At 42.9% G+C, this 23,920-nt stretch overlaps 1 protein-coding gene across 5 annotated transcripts; it reads right to left on the bottom strand.

Annotated features, from left to right (window-relative positions):
- Positions 1-11,422: 11,422 nt before the first annotated feature.
- LOC139153304 (elongin-B) lies at positions 11,423-22,160 on the bottom strand. 5 transcript variants are annotated; one of them, XM_070727053.1, is made up of 5 exons: positions 22,007-22,160; positions 15,780-15,914; positions 13,000-13,108; positions 12,007-12,072; positions 11,423-11,773 (listed from the first exon to the last, which is right to left on the bottom strand). In XM_070727053.1, the coding sequence occupies exons 1-5, from the start codon at positions 22,007-22,009 to the stop codon at positions 11,661-11,663; spliced, it is 426 nt and encodes a 141-aa protein (XP_070583154.1). In that variant the 5' UTR covers positions 22,010-22,160; the 3' UTR covers positions 11,423-11,660. The 5 variants fall into 5 exon arrangements, with proteins under 5 accessions (XP_070583154.1, XP_070583151.1, XP_070583155.1 ...); XM_070727050.1 differs by lacking the exon at positions 22,007-22,160 and adding an exon at positions 21,625-21,713; XM_070727054.1 differs by lacking the exon at positions 12,007-12,072 and having other exon boundaries at positions 22,007-22,156.
- Between the last annotated feature and the right edge of the window lie 1,760 nt (positions 22,161-23,920).

The raw sequence follows: 23,920 nt of genomic DNA, 5'->3' as shown, positions 1-23,920 counted from the left end.
AACTTGTAAGACCTGTGGATTTCAATTCCCAGAATTCCTCAGCCAGCAAAGCTTCAGCAAAGCTGGCTAAGGAATTCTGGGTGTTGGAAGTCCACAAGTCTTAAAGTTGCCGAACTTGGAGACCCTTGCGATAAAGGACAGAAGGCAGGCAGGAGAGTCAGGTTTTGATATGACCAGCGAAGGGCTACCAAATTTTTTCACTACCACGCTGTGGGCGTGGCTTATGCTGGACGCCCTGCATTTTCTTTAACATCTTTCAGTGCAAATTGGGTGCTTTGGGGTGGAGCTCCACTGTGTTCCCCCCTGTCCGGGCAGCAGCCCACCCCTGGATATGACCATCAGTCTGCGTGCAAATGCAACAGACATCTTGTGTCATTCATTTCCACCCAGCCCTTCTGTAACCATTTAGAGATGTTCCCCCTTCTGGCTGTTATACATAAGCTCCAACATCTAGTTCCTTCTTCTGTACACCCCTATCGTTCTTGCTCCATTTCTCTGCCCAGAGAACCTTGCTTCTCAAATCCTGACTCTATCCTTCCCCAAACCCATGATGTTTCCCCACCCAGAGTGGCGAATCTTTAAGTCCTGGTTCCCAGATCCCTTCCCTGTTCCTCAATGCAACCTGGTAAATGCTTCCTCTCCTCCCTTCACTTGCTTGCCCAGACTGGCGTATATGTGTGACTAAGACTTCCTGCTTGGGTGCTGCACTTAGGCTTCATGTGATTGGATGAGTGGTGAGCTACAGCACTCATCGCCGATTGCCTTATATGGGCAGAAATTGCAGAGAAGAACCAGGCAGGCTTTTGCCGCCATTTTATGAGACAGGATGTGGTTGGCTTGCGGTCTCTGCTAGCAGAAAGACGTTTGCTTGTGTGCTTGGTGAGGGGGGAAGGGGAATTGTCACCTGCAAGTACTGTAGGCTCAGTGACCTGTTCCGAAACTTTCTTGGCATGTTTTCCGCTGTACATTTCCATTGCTCTCCTCCCTCCTGCTAGGTCCCATAGCCTGATTACTAGCGCCAAAATTACTGTCGCGAAAAGTGCAACCAGAATGCATATTTTGTGACCATAGAAATTTGTTGATCAACTGAAAAGCCGTTTGCTCAAAAAGCCACAAGTCCTGGTCATATTATGAGAAATGGGCCCCAAGGATGTTAGCCAGCTGTGTTCTTGGGGCAGTCTTACCCAAAATCATAACTCAAGAGCTATAAAACTACAACTTTTGCACTGATTTTCATAGAAGTGTGATCATTTGTGATTAGTGCAATGTATCTTGTCGTGGTCAATAATAGTTGTAGGCCTTCAATACCTGGAAGTTTGGTTTAAAACAATAATTTTTCATAGCTTGGCTTGTTGCTAACATTGCTTTGGTTTTCCTGATATATGACCTCTTATCAGGAGAAAGAGGAAAGATGACCTTGTAGATACTTGATCAGTTAAGAACCTTCAATATTACTGTGATCTCTTAATAGACTTGGCCCTGTGGGTAAGAGGCAAAATGATACAGTGGTACTGTTTATATCTCAGGGTGATGTTTATTCACACTTTGGCAATTGTGGGTGGCCCAGCTTATCTCTTATGCTTTTTGTATATCTATGAAGCTGCAGAGTAGAAACTAATGGAAACTTTAAGTACTTCTGATGACCTGTTGTTCTGCTTCTCCACATTATTCAAATTGACTGAAACTGTACAAATGCTGAATTTGTATCTAGATTTATTGATGGCTATGATGAATTATGTTGAATTGAGTTTGAATGAGAGATAGGTGGAAGCTTTGTCGACATGGTTCTTGCATCAAGAAATTGAGTATATTTGTTTAAAGCAGCTGAGGAAAGAAGATCTTAAATCTGTATTTTTCTGATAGCAAAAGGCTGGGTGAGAGAAGACCAGGAAATAACAGGATTGTAGGTGAACTCAGGAATTGAGTTCTATCTTACTTTAATCTCCCCAATGGATTATTCTCAACACACTGGAGGGGAAGAGGGCATAGAAGTTTCCACTGTGGAATGGATTAGACTAGTGATGGCTAACCTTTTTGTTGTTGCGTGCCGAAAGCACATGTACGATGGCACACCTGCACCTATAATGCAATATGCATGTGACCCCCCCATGCCTGCATGTGTGACCCCCGTGCTTCTCCCCTTACTCATATTTGGCTTCCAGGCTGGTGCAATAAGCTTTCCAGATCCAAAACTGGATGTAGGGGGACCTGAAGGCATCCTGCACCAACCTGGAAGCCAAAATGGGGCATGGGGTCCCACATGAGGCCCCAAAATGCAATGCGAGCATCCCCATGCATGCACCTCACCCCCACACTTGCATGTCTCCTGCATGCGCCCCACCCGTGCATGCGTGGCAGAGCTGAAGACCAGCTGGCTGGCGGGAGGCACGCACGCATGCATGGTGGAGCTGGGCTGGCATGACGGCTGGCGTGCCCACAGAGGGCTATTTGTGCCTACTGTACCATGTGTGCCAGAAGTTCGCCATCACAGGATTAGGCTGTGGGAGGAGAAATTGCGTTAATAAAAACAGTACTCCAGCTATAACACACGAAGAACAATGGCAGGAAATGAGTATACCTAGTTTGGTCAAAAGAAGGACCAACTTATTTACCAAAGCACCTGAAGGCAAGAAACAATGGGTGGAAACTAATCAAGGAGGGAAGCAACCTGGAACTAAGGAGAAAATTCAGAAACAACCAACCAATGAAGCAAATTTCCCCATCACTGGAGGCTTTTAAGAAGAGATTGGACAGCCATTTGTCAAAAACAGTATAGCTCTCCTACATGAGCAGGACTAGATGACCTCCAAGGTTCCTTGATCTCTTGTTACTGCTATAGCACTGATTGTTGAGTGGTGTCATTCTATCATCCCAAAAAATGTAACTGACTGCTTCTATCAGAGTATGGCAGTTTACACTTGAGAGAATCCCAGCGTGGTGAAACTGGAGCCACTTTAAAAAAAGACATTTTTTTGGACAGGGAGCCACAATATTATGTGATCTTTAGGATGCTTGGCTGCATAGCTAGAGGTATAACAAGCAGGAAGAGGGAGATTATGATCCCGCTATATAGAATGCTGGTGAGACCACATTTGGAATACTGTGTTCAGTTCTGGAGACCTCACCTACAAAAAGATATTGACAAAATTGAACGGGTCCAAAGACGGGCTACAAGAATGGTGGAAGGTCTTAAGCATAAAACGTATCAGGAAAGACTTAATGAACTCAATCTGTATAGTCTGGAGGACAGAAGGAAAAGGGGGGACATGATCGAAACATTTAAATATATTAAAGGGTTAAATAAGGTCCAGGAGGGAAGTGTTTTTAATAGGAAAGTGAACACAAGAACAAGGGGACACAATCTGAAGTTAGTACAAACTTCCAGCAGACGTGGTAGATAAATCCACAGTAACTGAATTTAAACATGCCTGGGATAAACATATATCCATCCTAAGATAAAATACAGGAAATAGTATAAGGGCAGACTAGATGGACCATGAGGTCTTTTTCTGCCGTCAGACTTCTATGTTTCTATGTTTCTATCTTATTCTTGAAAGAACTTATAAAGTATCTACCCACATTCTCTAGTTGCCATCATCTCCTGTTATCCTTTTGCACTGAATGTGGCCCTAAGTGATACCTTGCACTTATTGCAGCTGTCAAGATAAAGGACAATCCAAACGAATGCTTTTGGGAGGTGAGGCTATACATATACATTTAGCTTTTCACCTCCCTTTATTAGGCCTATGAATGCACGGATATTTATTATAGGATACATTAAAAAGACACCCTAGTCTGTCTGGGTAGCATAAATATATATTTATGAATCTATGAAAAATATTCTTTTCAAACCTTATTTTACAGGAACTAGCACTTTATGAACCTGAACAGGTAAACAGATGAGTAATTTCTGCTGAAATGCAGAAATACTTTTCTATAGTTATGGGGTAGTTTCCATATTTGCTTGTCCTCGTTATGCTTCCTTCCTGTCTTACTTCAGTGGTTAAATGGAACTATACGGTATATTAAAAAAATACAACTTTAGCTGTTTACAAAGATTCTCTATTTTTTTAATCATATAATATTTAGCTTGACATGCCCCTGTATACAATGCAGTATTGGATATTCTGGAGTTTGTGTGCTTGTTGGAAAAACACGGCTATATTTTTCCATACAACCTGCACAAAAAGATATAATAAATAGACAATTCTAGAAAAGTTTGTGGGGGAATGGTGATGATGCTGGATGCACATGGCAGAGGATATAACTTCATTATTTTGGGAGCTGCCCAGAGTTTATAATACAATGGGTGTCTATATAAATGTTTTAAATAAATAAATCAAAAATGAAAAAAAAATCTTTATAACTTGGAAAATTTTATGGCTCAGACTGTATCATAATCATTACAATGGATCTCCACCATTAATTGATGAGATCATCTAAGGGCATGGGGTGAGTTACCATCAGTACGCTGACTACACCCAGCTGTACATCTCCACCCCATGTCCACTCAGCGAAGCAGTGGAAGTGATGTGCTGGTGTCTGGAGGCTGTCAGGGTGCCAACAGGCTCAGACTCAATCCAGACAAGATGGAGTGGCTGTGGGTACTGCCTCCCAAGGACACGTCCATCTGTCCGTCCATCACCCTGGGGGGGATTATTGACCCCCTCGCCACAGCTGAGAGATGTTTCTCTAATGTGAGCTGTGGATCGAGGAAGATGCCCAAGTTGCAGACCCTCTCTGAGGGGGTCAATGATCCCCCCCCAGGGTGATGGATGGACAGATGGAATTGTCCCTGGGAGGCAAAACCCACAGCCACTCCATCTTATCAGGGTTGAGTTTGAGTCTGTTGACACCCATCCAGACCCCAACAGCCTCCAGGCAATGGCACATCACATCCACTGCTTCGTTGACTGGACATGGTGGAGATGTACAACTGGGTATCATCCGCGTACTGATGATACCTCACCCCATGCCCTTGGATGATCTTGCCCAGAGGTTTCATGTAGATATTAAATAGCATGGGGGAGAGGACCGACCCCTGAGGCACCCCACATGGGAGAAGCTTAGAGATCGATCTCTGACCCCTCACTAACACCGACTGCGACCGACCGGAGAGGTAGGAGGAGAACCACTGAAGGACAGTGCCTCCCAAGAAATGCCCACATCTCACCATCACTCCGTGGACTGCATTGGCTACTGATCAGTTTCTGGGCAGAATTCAAAGGGTTGGTTATGACCTATAAAGCCCTACATGGCACAGGACCAGATTATCTCCGAGACCGCCTTCTGCTGCACGAATCCCAGTGACCAGTGAGGTCCCACAGAGTTGGCCTCCTTAGGGTCCCGTTGACCAAACAATGTCGGTTGGCGGGACCTAGGGGTAGAGCCTTCTCAGTGGGAGCCCCGGCCCTCTGGAATCAACTCCCCCCAGAGATTCACACTGCCCCCTCCCTCCTTGCCTTCTGAAACAGCTTAAAAACTCATCTTTGCCGCCAGGCTTGGGACTTTTAGATCTTCCCCTGACCACTGAATGTCTTAAGTATGACTGCTGAATGTTTGGTTAATAAGTTAATTGTTTGGTTACTCTTTTCTTTTAATTGTTTTTAAATTGTGATATGAATTGGATTACATTATTGCTCTGTTTTTATATATGCTGTGAGAGGGGCGGCATACAAATCCAATTAAATAAATAAATAAAATAAAATAAATAAATAAGTAAGCTGGTTTCTTTAAAAAAAAAAACAGTTGCAGACTTAGCCAAGAACTAAGACATGCTTCCAAAATACAATTCTGCAGGCACAGAATGATCTACATTGAGAAGTTACCCGACTCAGTTCTACACATGCTAGGCTAAGTGTGACAGAATGAAGTTTTCCTCTAAGGAAATAGGAATAGGCAACATGCTTAAGCCACTGGTTTGCTAGCTTTGACTTTTGTACTAAGCAGGTTGTGGTACACTTAATAAACCATGGTTTAATGTAATGTGTAGACGAAGTCATAAGATCTAAAAAATAATTACATAACAATTTCAATTACTATTTGGACAAAATTTTACACAAATTATGGCCACATAGCTGAGATTCTTAAGTACAGGTCTCATTACATCAACATAACTTATGATAATAAATTGTAACTATCCAATTAGGTTAAGATTTCCCATTTTAGGGTATGCTGTGAAAGACTGTCAGCTCCAATACAGAAAATGTTGGGGATACCAGCAGCCAATGTTATAAAAGTAAAAGTGAAAGATAGGTAACTATATTAAAAATTGCCTTTATAGGTAGACATAGAATCAACGTCCAGAAGAGAAATAGAAAGTAAAACATATTTAAGGGGAAAAGTCCTGAGTCCTCTTTTGCTTTTATAGTTCTCATCATTTTTATAAGATGAATATATGCAAAGAAAGAGAAGTGTAGTAAGCAGCCCAAGATAAAATTGTATCCCAATTATAATTCTCACAAAATATCAGATTATCTTTGGGTTTCAATAGATTGTGGCCTATATAGACAACAGTAGAGTTGCTGCAATGTTCACCATGCTAGTTCCTGCACTGATATTGGACTACATTTTAGGTACATCAAAGGTTTCAGGAATTGTAGCCCAACACTGGATGAATATCAGCTTGGAAAATTGGTTTATCGTCTATAATGAATTCAAACACTCCAGGCTGGAAGTGACAGAAATGATGCAAATAGCCTTCAGCGTAGTTCTAATTAAAATGGCCACAGCAAAGATTTTATGAAGGGAGAGGAAACGTGCTACTCTGATCACTTTACAAAAATGGTAATCAGATTTTTAAAAAAACCTTAAAAGTGCCAGATTTAACAAGCATAACTTTCTCTGAGCTATGCTTTGAATATTACCATTTTGATTTGATTGATTGATTTGATTTATTGGATTTGTATGCCGCCCCTCTCTGGAGACTCTGGGCGGCTAACAACAATAATAAAACAATATACAAAATAATCCAATACTAAAAACGATTAAAAACCCATCAATATAAAAAACCAAACAGACATACAGACATACCATACATAAAATTGTAAAGGCCTAGGGGGAAAGAATATCTCAGTTCCCCCATGCCTGACGGCAGAGGTGGGTTTTAAGTAGCTTACGAAAGGCAAGGAGGGTGGGGGCAATTCTAATCTCTGGGGGGAGTTGGTTCCAGAGGGCCGGGGCTGCCACAGAGAAGGCTCTTCTCCTGGGTCCCGCCAAGTGGCATTGTTTAGTTGACGGGACCCGGAGAATACCCACTCTGTGTGACCTAACTGGTCGCTGGGATTCGTGCAGCAGAAGGCGGTCCCTGAGATAATCTGGTCCGGTGCCATGAAGGGCTTTATAGGTCATAACCAACACTTTGAATAGTGACCGGAAACGGATCGGCAACCAATGCAGACTGCGGAGTGTTGGTGTAACATGGGCATATTTGGGAAAGCCCATGATTGCTCTCGCAGCTGCATTCTGCACGATCTGAAGTTTCCGAACACTCTTCAAAGGTAGCCCCATGTAGAGCGTTACAGTAGTCGAGCCTCGAGTTGATGAGGGCATGAGTGACTGTGAGCAGTGACTCCCGGTCCAAATAGGGTCGCAACTGAAAGAGGCATTCCTCTATCTTCTCCCAACCTCAGGAAAAAGAAACATGAGACCTTTATAGAGTTAGGTAGTATATATAAAAAAGGTAGTTTCAACCTCCATATTCCATATTGTCTTTTCCCATTGGTCCTTAATTTGAATGTGATAAACAGCATACTTGAGATTACCTTGCTTAATCTTTAACAAACCGGTGGAATGGGCTAATTGAGTTGCTTTCTTGATCAGAGATCTAGCATAACGGTACAGAATAAGTAAGTCGAGATCTTAAAAGTTTTCTGTTCCATTCCCTTAGCTTTCCCAACTATATGGTACCTTGTTTTTTTAAAAAACGTTTAGTGCTCTCTGGTGGCCAACTGCTTACATTCACAGACTCTGTCCTTTTGCTTTAATATTGTGTTTCGTGCCAGACGGCTTGCCAGAATTTAATTTGAAGCCTGTCAGCTGGGAGCTCCTAGCCTTGCAATTATTGCAAGGAACTGATAAAGGTCTGTTACTTGGTAGGGAGACAGAGGTCCTAGGCCCCTTCTTTACGGGGTACCTCGAGTGTCAGCCCTCTCCCCTCTGCTATTTAACACCTGCATGAAACTGCTGGGTGAGATCATCTGATGACACAGGGTGAGGTTCCAACAGTACTCTGATGACATTCAGCTGTACATCTCCACCCTGTGTCAATTCAGTGAAGCAGTGGACGTGATGTGCCTGTGTCTGGACGCTGTGAGGGCCTGGTGGGAGTCAACAGACTCAAACTCAACCCAACAAAACTGAATAGCTGTGGGTTTTGCCACCCAAGGACTGTTCCACCTGTCCAACCATTACTTGGGGCGGGGATTTTAACCCCCTCAGAGCGGGTCCGCAATCTGGGAGTCCTCCTAGACCCCCAGTCGAGATTAGAACATCTTTCAGCTGTGGCTAAGGAGACCTTTGCACAAGTCCACCTAGTGCACTAGTTTTGATCCTATTTGGATAGGGAGTCTCTTTTCACAATCGCTCATGCCCATGTCACCTTGTGGCTCAACTACCGCAATGCGTTCTACATGGGGCTATTCTTAAAGACCGTTTGGAGACTACAATTAGTCCAGAACGGAGCCGTGTGAGCGTGCCTAGGTACCCCCACATAACTCCAACACTCTGCGAGCTACACTGGCTACCAATTGGTTTCTGGACACAATTTTAAGCGTTGGTTAACACTTATTTTACAGGACTGTCTTCTGCCTCACACTTCCCAGAGGCTGATTAGAGCCCACAGAGCTGGTCTTCTCCAGGTTCCATTAGCCAGTGCCGACTGGCAGGACTGCAGGAGAGGACCTTCTCTGTGGTGGCCCTGGCGCTCTGGAACCAAAGTACCCCCGGATATCACACCACCCCCATCCTCTTACCTTCTGGAAAGCCTTAAAAATATGGCTTTGCTGGCAGGCCGGGTGCCGTTGAGGTATAACACTCTGCTCTGGCCCAGAAGTGATGATTGCTTTTGTATTGGGATTTTAATTTTTGTATACTGTTTTTTAATCATTATACATCACCCAGAGTCCAACAGGAGTTGGGCGGCTTATAAATTTAATAAAACGTAAAACTTGAAACCTGTTGCAGTTAACTCCTTAAAAGACTATTGCATGGCCTTTTCAGTGTGTGAATGACATTAATTCATAGGAGATAAATAAAGAGGGGGTTTTGTGACAAGGAGTCTGTTTCTTGTTTCTGCTAAGGTTAGGTCAGAACACTATGGGACAAAATGAAATTCAACGTAGATAAAAGTAAGGTTTTACACTTAGCCAAGAAAAAATAACTGTATAGCTACAGACTAGGTGAAAATTGGCCTAATGCCAGTAACAATGAGAGGGATCTCGGATTCTTAGTGGACAATTATTTAAGTATGGGGCAGCAGTCAAAAAAGTCAATGCAATTCTAGGCTACATTAATAGAGGATAGAATCAAGATCATGTGAAGTGCTAGTACCGCTTTACAAAGCCTTAGTAAGATTAAATACCGCATTGAGTTCTAGTCACCACAATCTAAAAAAAGATGTGGAGACTCTAGAAAGCATGGAGAGAAGAGCAATGAAAATGATTAGGAGGCTAAAACATATTGAATAAAATGGACAAAGCCCATTGTGTCATGATCTTTTCATTTTTGGCACTGCTTTTTATGCAGGACTGCTAGTAGCACATGGTATATGAGTAATTAAAGCAACAGTGTTTTTTTCCTGTGTCAAATCTAAAACCTATTTTTTTTTTTGCATTGTCTCATAGATGTGGGTACTTTTGTTCAAAAGCTAATCAGCATTTTATAATTATTTCACACAGGTCTTGTTTGGCTATCTTTTTTTAAGGACCTAGATATCACACCCAAAGGAAACTTGAATTTCTCCAAGCAATTTTAGTTGATGGTTTCTAAGTTTAATAATGCTTCATGCTTTTGTTTTAGATTATCCAGAAAAATAGCTAGCTCTTACCTCGCATCTAAGCAGTGATACTACAGGAAACTGCTGATGTTGCCACCTTTTGGTAGTCACAAATTATTGAGCTCTCAACATGCAATCTAGATCTGACAATTAGTTTTTTTTAAAGTGGGGAGAGCGAGCAATACTACAGTGCTAAAGTAGGCCAGGGCAGGCAACTGAATACCTTCTAAGTATTTTAATGTCAACCCCATCAGCTTCAGTCCCCTCATCTAATGGGAAAGGATTGTGAGGCTTATGGTCCAAGACATGTTGCCTATCAAGAAGCAGAGGATTAATTGCAGTGACATGTGATTATCAGGGTGTCCAGGGGGAAAGCATTTTGAAATTCCCTCTGTAGCTTGCGATCTAGTTAAGGCACAGTCGTAGATGACGTCATACCAAATGGCTAAGCCGTGAAGAAATATCGGTAGCCGAGAACGCAAGTTGTTGCCAGTTATGCTCATTTTTGCTTGACTCTGCCAGGCAGAGCAATCCATTTTTTTACATGATTCTCCCCTGACTTTTAACCATTTTAATACAGTTTGTTTTCCCCCCCTTGATTTATTCTGGGTTTTTTTCACAAATTCCCTGATAATTTAGATGATGGAAAGTTACAGGTTGATGAAAGCTGCCTTAGAAGCCTGATTCTCAGTCATCCAGATCATCGTTGTCCCAATGATCCTCCCCCCACCACACCATTTCCTTTCAAGAGGCAACTGAACTTTGTTTCTCCTTTAAGACATTGGATGAGAAGCAAAACATCTTCAAGAAAAAACAAAGAAAGTCAACTTGCCTCTTGAAAGAAAGAAAAAAAGCACCTTTGGGGCTGGCTTAAAGTATTAATAGAGAACTGCACACCAAGACAACTAGAGGTACGGACAGTTTTTTCCTGAACACCATCACTCTGCTAAACAAATAATTCCCTCAACGCTGTAAAACTATTCCCTAAGGCTGCATTACTTTTACTATTAGTCTTCTCATTGTTCCTATCACCCATCTTCTCCCACTTATGACTGTATGACTAACTTGTTGCTTGTATCCTTATAAATTATATTATTGTTTCCTGATTGCTTATTTGTACCCTATGACAATCATTAAGTGCTGTGCCTCATGATTCTTGATGAATGTATCTTGTTTTTTTATGTATACTGAGAGTAAATGCACCAACGACCAATTTCTTGTATGTCCAATCACACTTGGCCAATAAAGAATTCTATTCTATTCCACTACAGATTGGCTGTCTTCATCTTTAAGATAGAAGGAATGACACGAGCAGAACAACTGTTGCAGTAATGTTTATAGAATAATTGTCATAATATCAACTCTCCTAAGGTCCTCTTTCCATTTCACTGAACAGGCATACAACGCACGACAAAAAGAGGGGGGAAAAACAGCTGACCTTTTTATTATTTTCAAAACCAAAGTGAAAATAGCTCTGTCAAATGAGTGAGGTTGGGTTTAGAAGGGCGACACATAAACCTTGCTTACAGGAGGAAGGCTAAAAGGAAAATCAAGATCAGAGACAAGGGATGACGCCGCATCTTTCCAAGTCAGATGAGGCTGGGGGGGAAGAAGGTTCAAGGATACCATGGGTTGTGCAGCAAACTCCACAAGCCTGGGGTTTTTTTCACTGCACTGCTTGCTCATTAGCGCTGCTGCCAGAGTCCTGGGGCTTCATGACGTCTGGGAGCTCTGGTGGGCTGGAGAAAGAATCGATGCGGAGGTTCTCAAAGGCATCTTCTGAAGGGGGAGAAAGACATGCGACACCGTCACCTTGGAACGGTCCTGTTTTATGCTACATCACTGGCTACTACAAATCCCAAACCAAAAATGAAGGATCGTGAGAAATCCAAAGCGATGGCAAATTAATCGAGCACATTAACAGCCCACACCTATTTTTTTTTCAAATAGTGATTACTTAATCCTGATTAAACCTTAACCAGAAGCAGCATATAGGCATTTTATTTCTATACCATTCATACTGATGAAGCCACAGTTGGAATACTGTATCCAGTTCCGGTGATCAAGTTGCTGAGGCTCTAGAAAGGATGCAGAGAAGAGCAACAAAGGTGATAAGGGGTCTGGAGGCTAAATCCTATGAAAAATGGCTAATGGAACTAGATATAGTGTCCCTTTTTCAAGAGGCAACTGGACTTTCTTGTTTTTCTTTGAAGGAAATGTTTTGCTTCTCATCCAACTGACAGCTATGACTTGGATGATTGAGAATCTACATACACATTTAGATATGTTAAGCTTAAGACAGAGAAGTATTCCAATATTTGAAGGGCTGCTACAGGGAAAATATGTGAGAGTAGGAGAAACAGCAATGGGTAAAAGCTCACCAGAGGGAGATCTAACCTGGAAATAAGGAGGAATCTCCTGGCAGTGAGCATTGTTAAGCAGTGGGATAACCTTGCCTAATATAAATCATACCCTCCAAATAAGTCCTAGTTAAGACCCAGTGGGGCAGAGGTCTAGCAGCACTGTGACAGGTGTTGGGGTGTGGGAGGCCTGGCTGTGGTGGTCCTAAGATAAGCAGGTTAAAACATGCCCTGAAAATAAGACCTTATTTTCAAGCACAAAAGAAAATAAGACCGAGTCTTATTTTCAGGGAACCACAGTAGCAGTCAGTAATCAGGGACTCTTCGATCAGATTGGCTCTAAAATGGCAAGTGATAAAAGGTCTACATGGCTTGTGCTGCAGAGACCCAATATATCTAGCTACACATTAACACCACTTCTGGAAGCCATCTCCTGGCTGGCTGCTGTCTTAGATGTGGCATTTCCTGATTACAAGTGGGTCTTTTCAAAGGGAGCACCTCAGGCACAGAATATTCTCCTAAGGCAAATTTGGCCAACGCCCTTAGGTTATCAGTAAAAACCACTTCCTTGTCTTAAGTCTCCTAATCTTCAATGGCAATGTTGTGTTTCTTTGGTTTCAAGAAGCAAGCAACAACTTAACTCACCACTGGATCTGAAGGCCAAGCCGACTGTTGCTGGAGCCTGGGGCCGTGCTGTCTGACTGGTGAAGCCACAGTCTCCAAGAGTTTTGCTATCCTCCAGTAGTTGCTCATCCTGAAAAATGGGGTAATTTGCACCAGGATGCAAGACAAGTCATTTTTTTTTTAAAAAAGTCTGGTAATCATGAACAACAACTACTTAGATGTGTAACTAAAATCAAGAAATTAGGCAATGAGACTGCAAACTCTGTTTAGAATATGGTTTAGTGTTCTACACACATCACATTGCCATAGAGTTGGGGGCAAAGTTAGTCTTCGGCTTACAAAACTTCATTTAGAGACCATTCTAAATTATAGCAGCACTGAAAAAAGTGACTTATGACCATTCTTCACTTACGACCTTTGCAGCATCTCGATGGTCACATGATCAAAATTCAGATGCTTGGAAAGTTCATATTTATGACCATTGCTGTGTCACAAGGTCAAGTGATCACCTTTTGCCACCTTCTCATAAGTCAAGTCAATAGGGAAGCCAGATGCACTTAACAACCAAGTTACTAACTTAACAACTGCAGTGATTCACTTAACGGTTGTGGTAAGAAAGGTCGTAAAATGGGGCAAAACTCACTTAATAAATGCCTCACTTAACAACAGAAATGTTGGGCTCAATTGTGGTCTTAAGTTGAGGAATACCTGTAGTAAGAAGTCTGTATTCTATTCTTCTTCACTAAAACTGTACTACTTGCAAACCAGTATGCAATGGAAAGAATTTATCTCCCTCCTTATTTCTGTTTCTGATCTTACAAAAAAAATGAAGTATGAGGTTAGAGCTCTAATTCTAAGGGTTCTTTAATCCCCAATTTTCTAGGGCACACAGAAAAATAGTTTCTTAGATGGGCAAAAGACCAAGTGGCTAGTGAACCAATTGCATTGGTATATCTGATACAACTCTTTGGGTTGTTAGCTACTTAATGTTTTACATAGCTATTATTTAATGGCTGGTTATTAATTTATTCCACTGAAGAGATACCCAGGTGTGTACTGTGTATGATTTTTAAGCAATATATGAAGATCAGGATACTGAGAGTGCTACTTCCAACACTAAAACTAAGATATACTACATACAGCTACTGGCCAAGCCATAAATGTAATTCCCAAACATTCAGTACTGAGATAAGGACCAGCAAAATCCAGAAGCCTAACTGCTGTCCTCTTCCCTTAAAACAGTGGGGATTCCAAAAGACCATCAGAATCAGCTAATGAGTAATTTGTTTCCTACAATCTGGCTGCAGACTAAGCAGTGTGTGTGTGTGTGTGTGTGTGTGTGTGTCTCAGGGGGGGGGGGGAGCAGAGCTCTTGGAAATTCTAGAATCTAAAAAATACAACTGAGGCCGTGTGGGATTTCTGGATGCCAAAGGACCAATATTTCTTTTCTTTACAGGGCACACATGGCCCCGTCTCGTATGATAACGCTAGGCATGTCACAACAATCAGGGGTTGTTGTTTTTTTAAGTTAAAAGCAAAAATGTCTTTCCCCTTAAGTGCCAACCACTTACCGCCACAGGTCTACTCGTATCCTAACCCAATGTTTAAGGGAAGAACCAGGTGTTTAAATCCCTCTGGAAGGCTAACAGTGTAGGATCTCAGATGGAAATATCTCCTAAGACAGTGATTACGAACCTTTTTTCTTTCGAGTGCTGAAAGAGCATGTGCGTGCACTATTGTGCATGCGTGAGTGCCTACACCCATGATTCAATGCAAACACTTTTCCCCAACCCTAGAAGATCCTCCGGAGGATGGAAACAGCCTGTTTCTCAAATTCCGGTAGGCTCAGCAGGCTCGTGTTTCACCCTCCCCAGGTTCCAAAGGCAAAAATACCCTCCTCCATCCCCCCAGAGGCTCTGGAAGCCGAAAACGCCCTCACAGAGCCTGTGCGAACCAAAAATCAGCTGGATGGCACACACATACATGTTGGAGCTGAGCTAGGGCAATGGCTCGCATACCAGCAGATGGCTCTGCGTGTCACCTGTGGCACCCATGCCATAGGTTCACCAACACTGTCCTAAGAGCAGCATTTCGGTTAGATTAAAAAATCAATACAGTGATCCCTCGATTTGCGCGTTCTCGATTAGCGCGAAACGCTGCAACGCGGTTTTTCAAAAAATATTAATTAAAAAATAAGTCCGCGTTTTTTTCCCTACACCACGGTTTTTCCCGCCCGATGACGTCATACTGATTGCTGATTGGCCAAAATCTCAACCAAGAAGGAAGGAGGGAGGGAGAGGAAGGAGGGAGGGAGAGAAGGGAAGGAGGGAGGGTTGCCATTGCCATTGCCGCCAGCGCTGCCCCAAGAAAGCCGGTGAGAGGAAGGAAGGAGGGAGGGAGAGAAGGGAAGGAGGGAAGGAGGGAGGGAGGGAGAGAAGGGAAGGAGGGAGGGTTGCCATTGCCGCCAGCGCTGCCCTGTGGGTAGCGGCGAGGAGCCCGGAAAAATCACCATTGCATTGCCAGCCTCCGAACTTGCGTCGCTCCACCTTCTGCGCATGTGTGGCCATGGAACAAAGGGCGCGCATGCGCAGATGGTGTTTTTACTTCCGCATCCAGTATAACGCGGAAATCGGTTAGCGCGGGAGGTCTTGGAACGTAACCCCCGCGCTAACCGAGGGATCACTGTATAACCTCTGAACTAATCAAGACCACTGATATACCAACTTAGTAAACAGCATGTCCTGGTGTAATTTATTAAGAGTCCCATAGGTATAGTACTTCCTATAATAAGCTCTCCATACCTTGTATAATCTCTGTTCTTCTGGAGGCCTCTTAAGAATCCCCTCCACAATTCTTTTCAGTTCATAAACTGTACTAGATTCCTTCGCATCTGTGAAGATAGTTGTCTTGTGACGTCGGATCATTAGAAAAACATCCTGTTGGACAACAGAGTAGGCAATTGGTAGCATTCGTAATTTTATCCAAACAAGCCATCACTATCAATAATGATGACATTGTTTTATACAGTGGGAAAAACTCAAGTTGGTATATAGGATAGACAATTATTCTCCAAAATATAAAATACAAAGTACATAAAACTTCAGTTTTGTAGAATTGAGAATTATTAACATCCACATTTGTTAATATACATAAAATATATCTATGCCAGAGGTGGGTTTTTCCCGGTTTGGACTAGTTCTATAGAATTTCCCCCGCTTGCCAAACTGGGATGGCCAGTTGGCCATGCCCCCAAATGGGCTCTCGGGGTGGTGCCATAGGGGCCTCTATCTTGTTTTTGGGCTTATGTGCACGTCCAGAAGCAGTTTTTTGCTTCTGCACATGTGCAGAAGCAGTTTTCTGCACTGTGCATGCCCATGTGGTGTGGCCATATGGTGTGCAATATGTGGGGTTCCACATGGTGCGGGAAGAACTGAACCGACAGCAAGATAGTTTAAAAAAAAATTAAATTTATATGCCGCCCAACTCCCAAAGGATTCGGGCGGCTTAACAACAGAATAAAATATTTAAAACATTAAAACTTTTAAAACCCACTCCTGATCTATACCGTTCAGATTAAAGCTCTACACGGCTTAGGACCAGGTTACTTACAGGACCGTCTTCTGCCCCACAAATCCCAGCGACTGGTTAGGTCCCAGAGTTGGCCTACTCCGGGTCCATCAGCCTCCTTTGTGTTAGCCCTGGCCCTTGGAATCAGTTCCCCCCTGACATTCGCACTGCTTCCACCCTTCTGGTCTTTTGGAAATGTTTGAAAACTCATCTAGGCTGCAGGCTTGGGGCAGTTGGGCATGGATACACTGCTCCGGCCATGAGTGTAAGTAGAATGAATATGATTATGTTTTATAATGGGGTTTTTAGATAAATTGTATTATTGCGTTTTTTACATAAATTTAGGTTGTTTTAATTACTGGGTTTCTTGTATGCTTTTGTATTGTTCCTGTCGTAAGCCATCCTGAGTCTGTGGAGAAAGGCGGCATAGAAATGTAAGTAATTAATAAAATGATAAATAAATTGATTTGCCAAGCAACAGACAAGTCCACTGTTTGAAAAAAAAAAATGGCCTAAATTCAGACTTTGTTTTTGCTTCTGAGGTCTTGTGTGTGTGTGTGTGTCAGCCAATTGAGGTTTACTATAAAAATATATATAAAACACCAGTAGTTAACAATTGAATACTAAAATTAGCACTGTTATTTACAACCCGATTAACACCACAGAATCCCAAAGCTGTAGTAAATGTAATCCTCCTTCAGGTATTCCCAAGGATGAAGCCATCAGAGACCCTACTTTTAAAACATACTACATTCTTATGACTAGTTCTTATGGCCTACTTTAAAGCTCAGAGTTTTTACAAGAGTAAGTAATCTCTCTATTAAACCACAAACACAGTATTACAGAGTATGTTTTCTCCAGATAGAACCCAGGGTCACCAAGGACTATGGCAAGGTTGCTCCTCTCTCCTTAGATAGCTGGGCATATTAGCCAAAACCACAGAAGGCACTCCAGGTAGCCAATGCTATCAGACCCTCCATAGATACTAGAGAGAATACATAACATATTTAATCTTGAGTGGTAAGTACATTGGGTAAACACAATTAATTTTGTTAGATAAATCTTCACTTAGTACAATTTGCGAGTCTAATAAACGACACCCTGGCAGAGGAATAACAGAAGCTAGAGCTTCCAGATTGATTTAGAGGTTTTAGAGAATTTAAGCTTCCTCAGCATGGTACTCTTATTTACTAATTAATTTATTAATTGGATTTGTATGCCGCTCCTCTCCAAGGACTCAGGACAGCTCACAACAGTATACATCTCAGAAATCCAATTAATATGTCTAAAAGAACTTAAAAACTCCAATATAATTTTTAAAGACATATATCACCATTTACTCCATAAAGCACTCATTGGACAGGGGGCTAAAATCTAATGGTTCTTCAGATATGTTGGCTGACAACTCCCATCATTCTCAGCCAGTAGGAATAACAGTAGAATGGTAACCATCATAGTCTGTATTATCTAGATGGCACTAATTTGGAAAAGCTCTGGTAAAGCAATAGTTCAGTTTATTTATTATTTATTAATTGGATTTCCATGCCGCCTCTCTCCGGGGACTCGGGGCGGCTCACAAATTCTCATATATAATGCAAGTCTGGTCTTCACATTTGCAAGATTCCCAAACTATTATTTTATGTTTTTAGTCCCATTTTTAGAATGGGACTAGAAAGTTCTGTTACTTGTGGTAAAAATTTCAGTTAATTTAGATACTTGCCCATTTAGAATGCAAAAATTCTGGCAACTTCACTCCAACATAAATGGTAACCTTTAATAAGTAATGTTTAAATTACCCTATTTTACAGAAACCAAGCCTTTGATTTACTCCCAAGGTTCAGATGTTGGATACAGTCAGATTCAATCCATCCTAAGCCAGGAAAGTGGGGTAGTTCATTTTGGTTTGCAAAATACCCCTCAATCTGCGGAGTCTGCGGAGAGGGGCATACAAATCTAATAAATTAATCCATCTTATTCTATGGGCTTTTTGGATGAGGAAAAACAGGATGTAGAGATGAGATGTGATGAAGAGATCCACTTTAGTCTAATACAGTGGTTCTCAACCTGGGGGTCGGGACCCCTTTGGGGGGTCAAACGATAATTTCCCAGGGGTCATCTAAGACCACGAGAAGAGAAATTTCCCCTGGTATTAGGAACTAAAACTTCTATTTTGGCACCTTGGAACATATTTTTTACTATCCAATCAATCAGGCGTTTACAGTGGGGGTGTCCCTCTGACCTTCCTGCAATCAGCTTTGAGCTCTGTTCGGAGAACTAGCGCTAGACTTATGGTTGGGGGTCACCACAACATGAAGAACTGTATTAAGGGGTTGCAGCATTAGAAAGTTTGAGAACCACTGATAAAATAGTTAAGCACCAGGCTAGAAACTATGAATTCTACCACCACCTTAGGTATGAAAGTCAGCTGGGTAATTTTGGGCCAGTCACTTTCAGTCCAACTCACAAGTTGTTGTTGGAAGAAAATAGGAGGGTAAAGAAGTATTAGATACGTTAGCTGCCTTGAGTTATTTATTAATTAATATGGTAAGGAACGTTATAGATTTAATTAAATCCAAAATCAGGATATTAGGGTTTATGTACCAAGTAGGCCACGACAGAGCCCAAGCTCAAATTACTCCTCAGAAAAGATATTCATAGATAACTTTAGGTGGGTCTCTCATACATGTATTAAGACTGAAAGTGTATTTTTATTTCTGCTCAATTGTGTTTGATTCTTAGAAACTGCTTGGACAAATCCCTGCAGTTGTCTTGGCTGTTTTTCCAGAACCTCTTTTCTAGGGTTGAGTGATCAGCCCAAAGTCATCCAATTGGCTTAGTAAGCAAGGTCAGATTAGAATACATGGTCTCAGCGGTTCTAGTCTGATGCCTTAAGACAGTAGTTCTCAACCTGTGGGTCGTGACCCCATTGGGGTCAAACAACCCTTTCAAAGGGGTCACCTAAGATCATCAGAAAAAACGTATTTCCGATAATCTTAGGAACCGAGACACCACTCCTCTATCTGTCTCCAACGCAGGTCCACCCACATACAAATAGAACACTGTCAAAAAAAATTTGTACCATGGGAACTTCAGAGCATATGCGGAAGCCGAATTTAGGGCAATGCGCATGTGTCGCCATCTTGTAGTCTGCTTTTTGGGGGCAATTTTTTTTAAAAAAAAATCAGCATTGTGCATGTATGCACAGCTGCGAGACACACCCAGGCAGCACAGGAAGAAATGAACCGGCAGTGAGGTAAGTTAGATCCCACCCCTGATAAAGTCAGTTTCCTAATACAGTACAGTGATACCTCGTCTTACGAACTTAATTGGTTCCAGGACGAGGTTTGTAAGGTGAAAAGTTTGTAAGACGAAACAATGTTTCCCATAGGAATCAATGGAAAAGCGATTAATGCGTGCAAGCCCAAAACTCACCCCTTTTGCCAGCCGAAGCGCCCATTTTTGCGCTGCTGGTATTCTCGAGGCTCCCCTCCATGGGAAACCCCATCTCCGGACTTCCATGTTTTTGCGATGCTGTAGGGGAATCCCAGCAGCGCAAAAACGGGTGCTTCGCTGGCAACGGAAGTGCGGAGGTGGGGTTTCCCAGCGAGGGGAGCCTCAGAGAAATCGCAGCATCACAAAAACACGGAAGTCCTCGAAACCCCACCTCCAGATTTCCGTGTTTTTGTGATGCTGCGATTTCACTGAGGCTCCCCTCGCTGGGAAACCCCACATCCGCACTTCCGTTGCCAGCGAAGCACCCATTTTTGCGCTGCTGGGATTCCCCTGCAGCATCGCAAAAACACGAAAGTCCAGAGATGGTGTTTCCCATGGAGGGGAGCCTCAGGGAAATCCCAGCAGCGCAAAAACGGGCGCTTCGCTGGCAACAGAAGTCCAGAGGCGGGCATCCCAGTGGCAGCGGCTTGGGTTTGTAAGGTGAAAATAGTTTGGAAGAGGCAAACAAATCTTAAACCCCAGGTTTGTATCTCGAAAAGTTTGTATGACGAGGGGTTTGTAAGACGAGGTACGAGGTATCACTGTAATTTTATTATTTTATGGTTGTGGGTCACCACAGTACGAGGAACTGTATTAAAGGGTCACGGCATTAGGAAGGTTCAAAAACTACTGCGATTACTGAACACCAAACTGGCTCTTAACAATGTTGCAAATGTAACACTCAGCTATACTCCTCTAAACTTCTTAGGAAAACGCTTTTAACCGCTTCCTCTTGAATTGATAAGAAGCAGTAATAGTGGTTTGACTATTTCAGGGTAGCATTAAACCCATCACTTGTCTTTTTTTTAATTTACATATTTTAATTTACATTGTCCCCAATGCCAGAGGCCAGGTGAGCAAAGGTTGATGGGAGTTGAAGTCCAAAGCTTCTGGAGAGCATCTTAAAAGGAGGATAGAGTAAAAACCCAAAACTAAGAATTTGGACAAGTTCAATGGTTGGAGGTGACTTCCAGTTTCATATAGCCTTTAAAAAGGCTTTATGAAACTGGAAGTCACCTCCAACCATTGAACTTGTCCAAATTCTTAGTTTTGGATTTTTACCTTACCCTCCTTTTAAGATGTGCTCCATAGAGAGTAAAAGTACCTAGAAGTTTAGAGTTGTTATGTTTGTAACATTTCTAAGAACCAATTTGGTATCCTACGTAGAGTATGTTATACTGGGTATTATTACCCAGAGGCAGAGAAGCTTTTTGCACATTGAAAGACATCCCCCCCCCTTTTATTACGTTTCCCTTTTTTCCTCCCATACAAAGCAGCCTGGATGCCAAAAAACATCCGTTAACTCTCCTGGAGGTCAAGCCTTTCCAAGCTAAACTTAATCCAAATCTTTCCATCCGAGGTTTTTTTCTGGGCGCCTTTTCTTTTAAAGCCACCAAACAACGTTTTTTTACTCAATAAACACCAGGAGTTGCGAGGGATATAACGAGGGCGGCGTTTTTGGAAGTCCCAAGATGGAAGGCGTTCAGGCAGCTTCAGCGCCACCCAGAGCACCGGGAAAAACCTCTCCTTTTGTCGCGTTAAAACGGCTGCTTTCTCTGCCTCTTCAATACCCTCCTCGGAGCCTACCTGGCAGAGCTGTTGGGGCGATAAAGGGGACTGGGGGGACCGAGGAGGAACCAGAGCAAACCCCATTAAAATCGTCCGAAGGAGAGGCAAAACCCCCCGAAAAAGGAGCCAAAAAAAGGAAAGGAAACCGCCTCCTTTCGGGGCGTCGGAAAAAACGATGCTCGGGGGGAGTCCGGATAAAACGGAGCCGCGGAAGAGATTATTATTCCTTTTTTTGGAGGGGGGGACGACTAAGAGCATCCCACGGAAGGGTAGTGGGGACGCCCCGTCCTCCCCCTCTAGCCCGAGAAAGAAAAAGGGAAGGGAGCGAGGACGGTGATCCGCGGTCCGGATTATGTTCCCTCTCGCTACTATTTCGAGGTGGCTACCCTCCCCGACTCACCATCTCTGCAGATGCAGCCTCAGTTCAGACCCCCCAAGAGAGGGGAAAAAGCAGCAAAACCCCCGGTTTCCCAACATGCACTGCAAATCTCGGTATTTAACCCAACCCGGTTTTAATGGTAGTGGTGGTGGTGGGAGGGAGGGAGGGAGGAAAGAACACCGTGGCGCATGCGCCCCATCCGAGGCTTTCGGTCCGGGTGGAAAAAAAAAGAGACCATAGACAGCGCATAGAAGAGCTCGCAGGAGCAGCCGCCGGAAGTGGAAAAAAAAAAACCACGGGTCGACGCCACGGAAACACTCGCTGCCATTTTAGAAGAGGCAATTTGAAGCTTTGCCCAGTTTGGGAAGGTCGTCGCTTTTCTAAGGGCTTTTTTTTCGTGATCCGACTAGTCTCTATGGTTGCTTCCGTTAAGAGTGCGGAAGTTAAAGGTTGCCTTCGCGGTTTTGTGAGTGTGTGTTTTAAAAAGAACTTTTAATTTTTTAAAATATACAATTAACGCCGAATCTTGGCGAGAATTCGCTTCCTCATAAAGTGGGAGTTGTCTTCGGGAGATAATTTCCGTTTTACGCCTCTCCGAGCTAAAAGGGGTTCATGAGTCAAGCGCTAGGGTCCTTATACGTAATTACGTACGTGGCCGCCATTTTGAGAAGGGCGTTTGTGGCTTGTATGGGAAGACCCCATTTTGTAACTTGGAGTTTCATGACGCTGAATGGAATACACACGGCATTTTGGTATTTTCAGTGCTTTGCAGTACGGAACCTCGATTCAAATGTGAGAAAACCACACACACGCACACGCACCATCATTTCCCCAGTTGTGCTGTATTACAAACCGTTGAATTATTAGGAAATACTGTATATATATATATACAGTATATATTTTAGGAGACCAATATATATAAAGGGAATTGGGAGTACCTCAACCTTGTTATCACACCTCCCTTTAATGTAAACTTAATTATATTAGTCTCCTAAAAATCCAAGCAATCCTAGGCCTCTTGCCTCACAATCAGGAGATTGTGAGTTAGATCCTAAGTAAAGCAGGTGTAAGGGTCTCCTGCGTGGGCAGAGAGTTGGACTAGATCAGGGATAGGCAAAGTTGGCTCTTCTCTGACTCCCAAAATTCCTGACCCAATCATGCTAGCTCAGGCATTCTGGGAGTTGAAGTCCACATGTCATAGAAGAGCCAACTTTGCCTACGCCTGGATTAGATGAGCTGCAAGGTCCCTTCCAGCTTCTGCAGAAAACCACACTCAAGCGGCCAAAGAACTGCGTATGGCTCAGTAGCCATAGTTTGCTGACCCTTGTTCTAGGAGATGTGAGGGCTTCCCACAAGTTTGTTTATTTATATATGTATTTTATCAAGTATGTATTTGGTAGTACACAAAGATATAACAATGTTTATACATGTGATATTGGTACTAATGATAGAGAAACATTAGGACAGGGACGTTAGGCATGCTGGTCCACTTATGCATGGCCCTTTAACAGATTCTGTGCAATCCCAAGTATATACCAATTCAGGTTCCTTTGAATTGAATTGAATTGAGTTTGTTTGTTTGTTTGTTTTGATTTGATTTGTATGCCGCCCCTCTCCGCAGACTCGGGGCGGCTAACAACAGTAAAAAGACAATATAAACAAATCTAATATTAAAAGTAATTTAAATGGAAGGCGGATTGCCTCTGAAATGAGTACAGTGATCCCCCGGTTATTGCGTCCCCGACCATTGCGAACAGGGTAATTTGCGATTTTTGAACCCGGAAGTCAAAACACCATCTGCGCATGCGTGCCTTGTTTTCTATGGGCACGCATGCGTAGATGGCGCCGGGCAGATCAGCTGCTGAGCGGCTTCCCTGGGTCTTCCCCCTCTTGCTGGCGGGAGGGCGAAGCCCCCCCCAGCACCCGCTCGCCCGC

Source organism: Erythrolamprus reginae, chromosome Z (genome assembly GCF_031021105.1).
Source record: "Erythrolamprus reginae isolate rEryReg1 chromosome Z, rEryReg1.hap1, whole genome shotgun sequence".
NCBI classification, from domain to species: Eukaryota; Metazoa; Chordata; class Lepidosauria; order Squamata; family Dipsadidae; genus Erythrolamprus; species Erythrolamprus reginae.
This window is presented reverse-complemented; position numbering and strand designations above follow the sequence as displayed.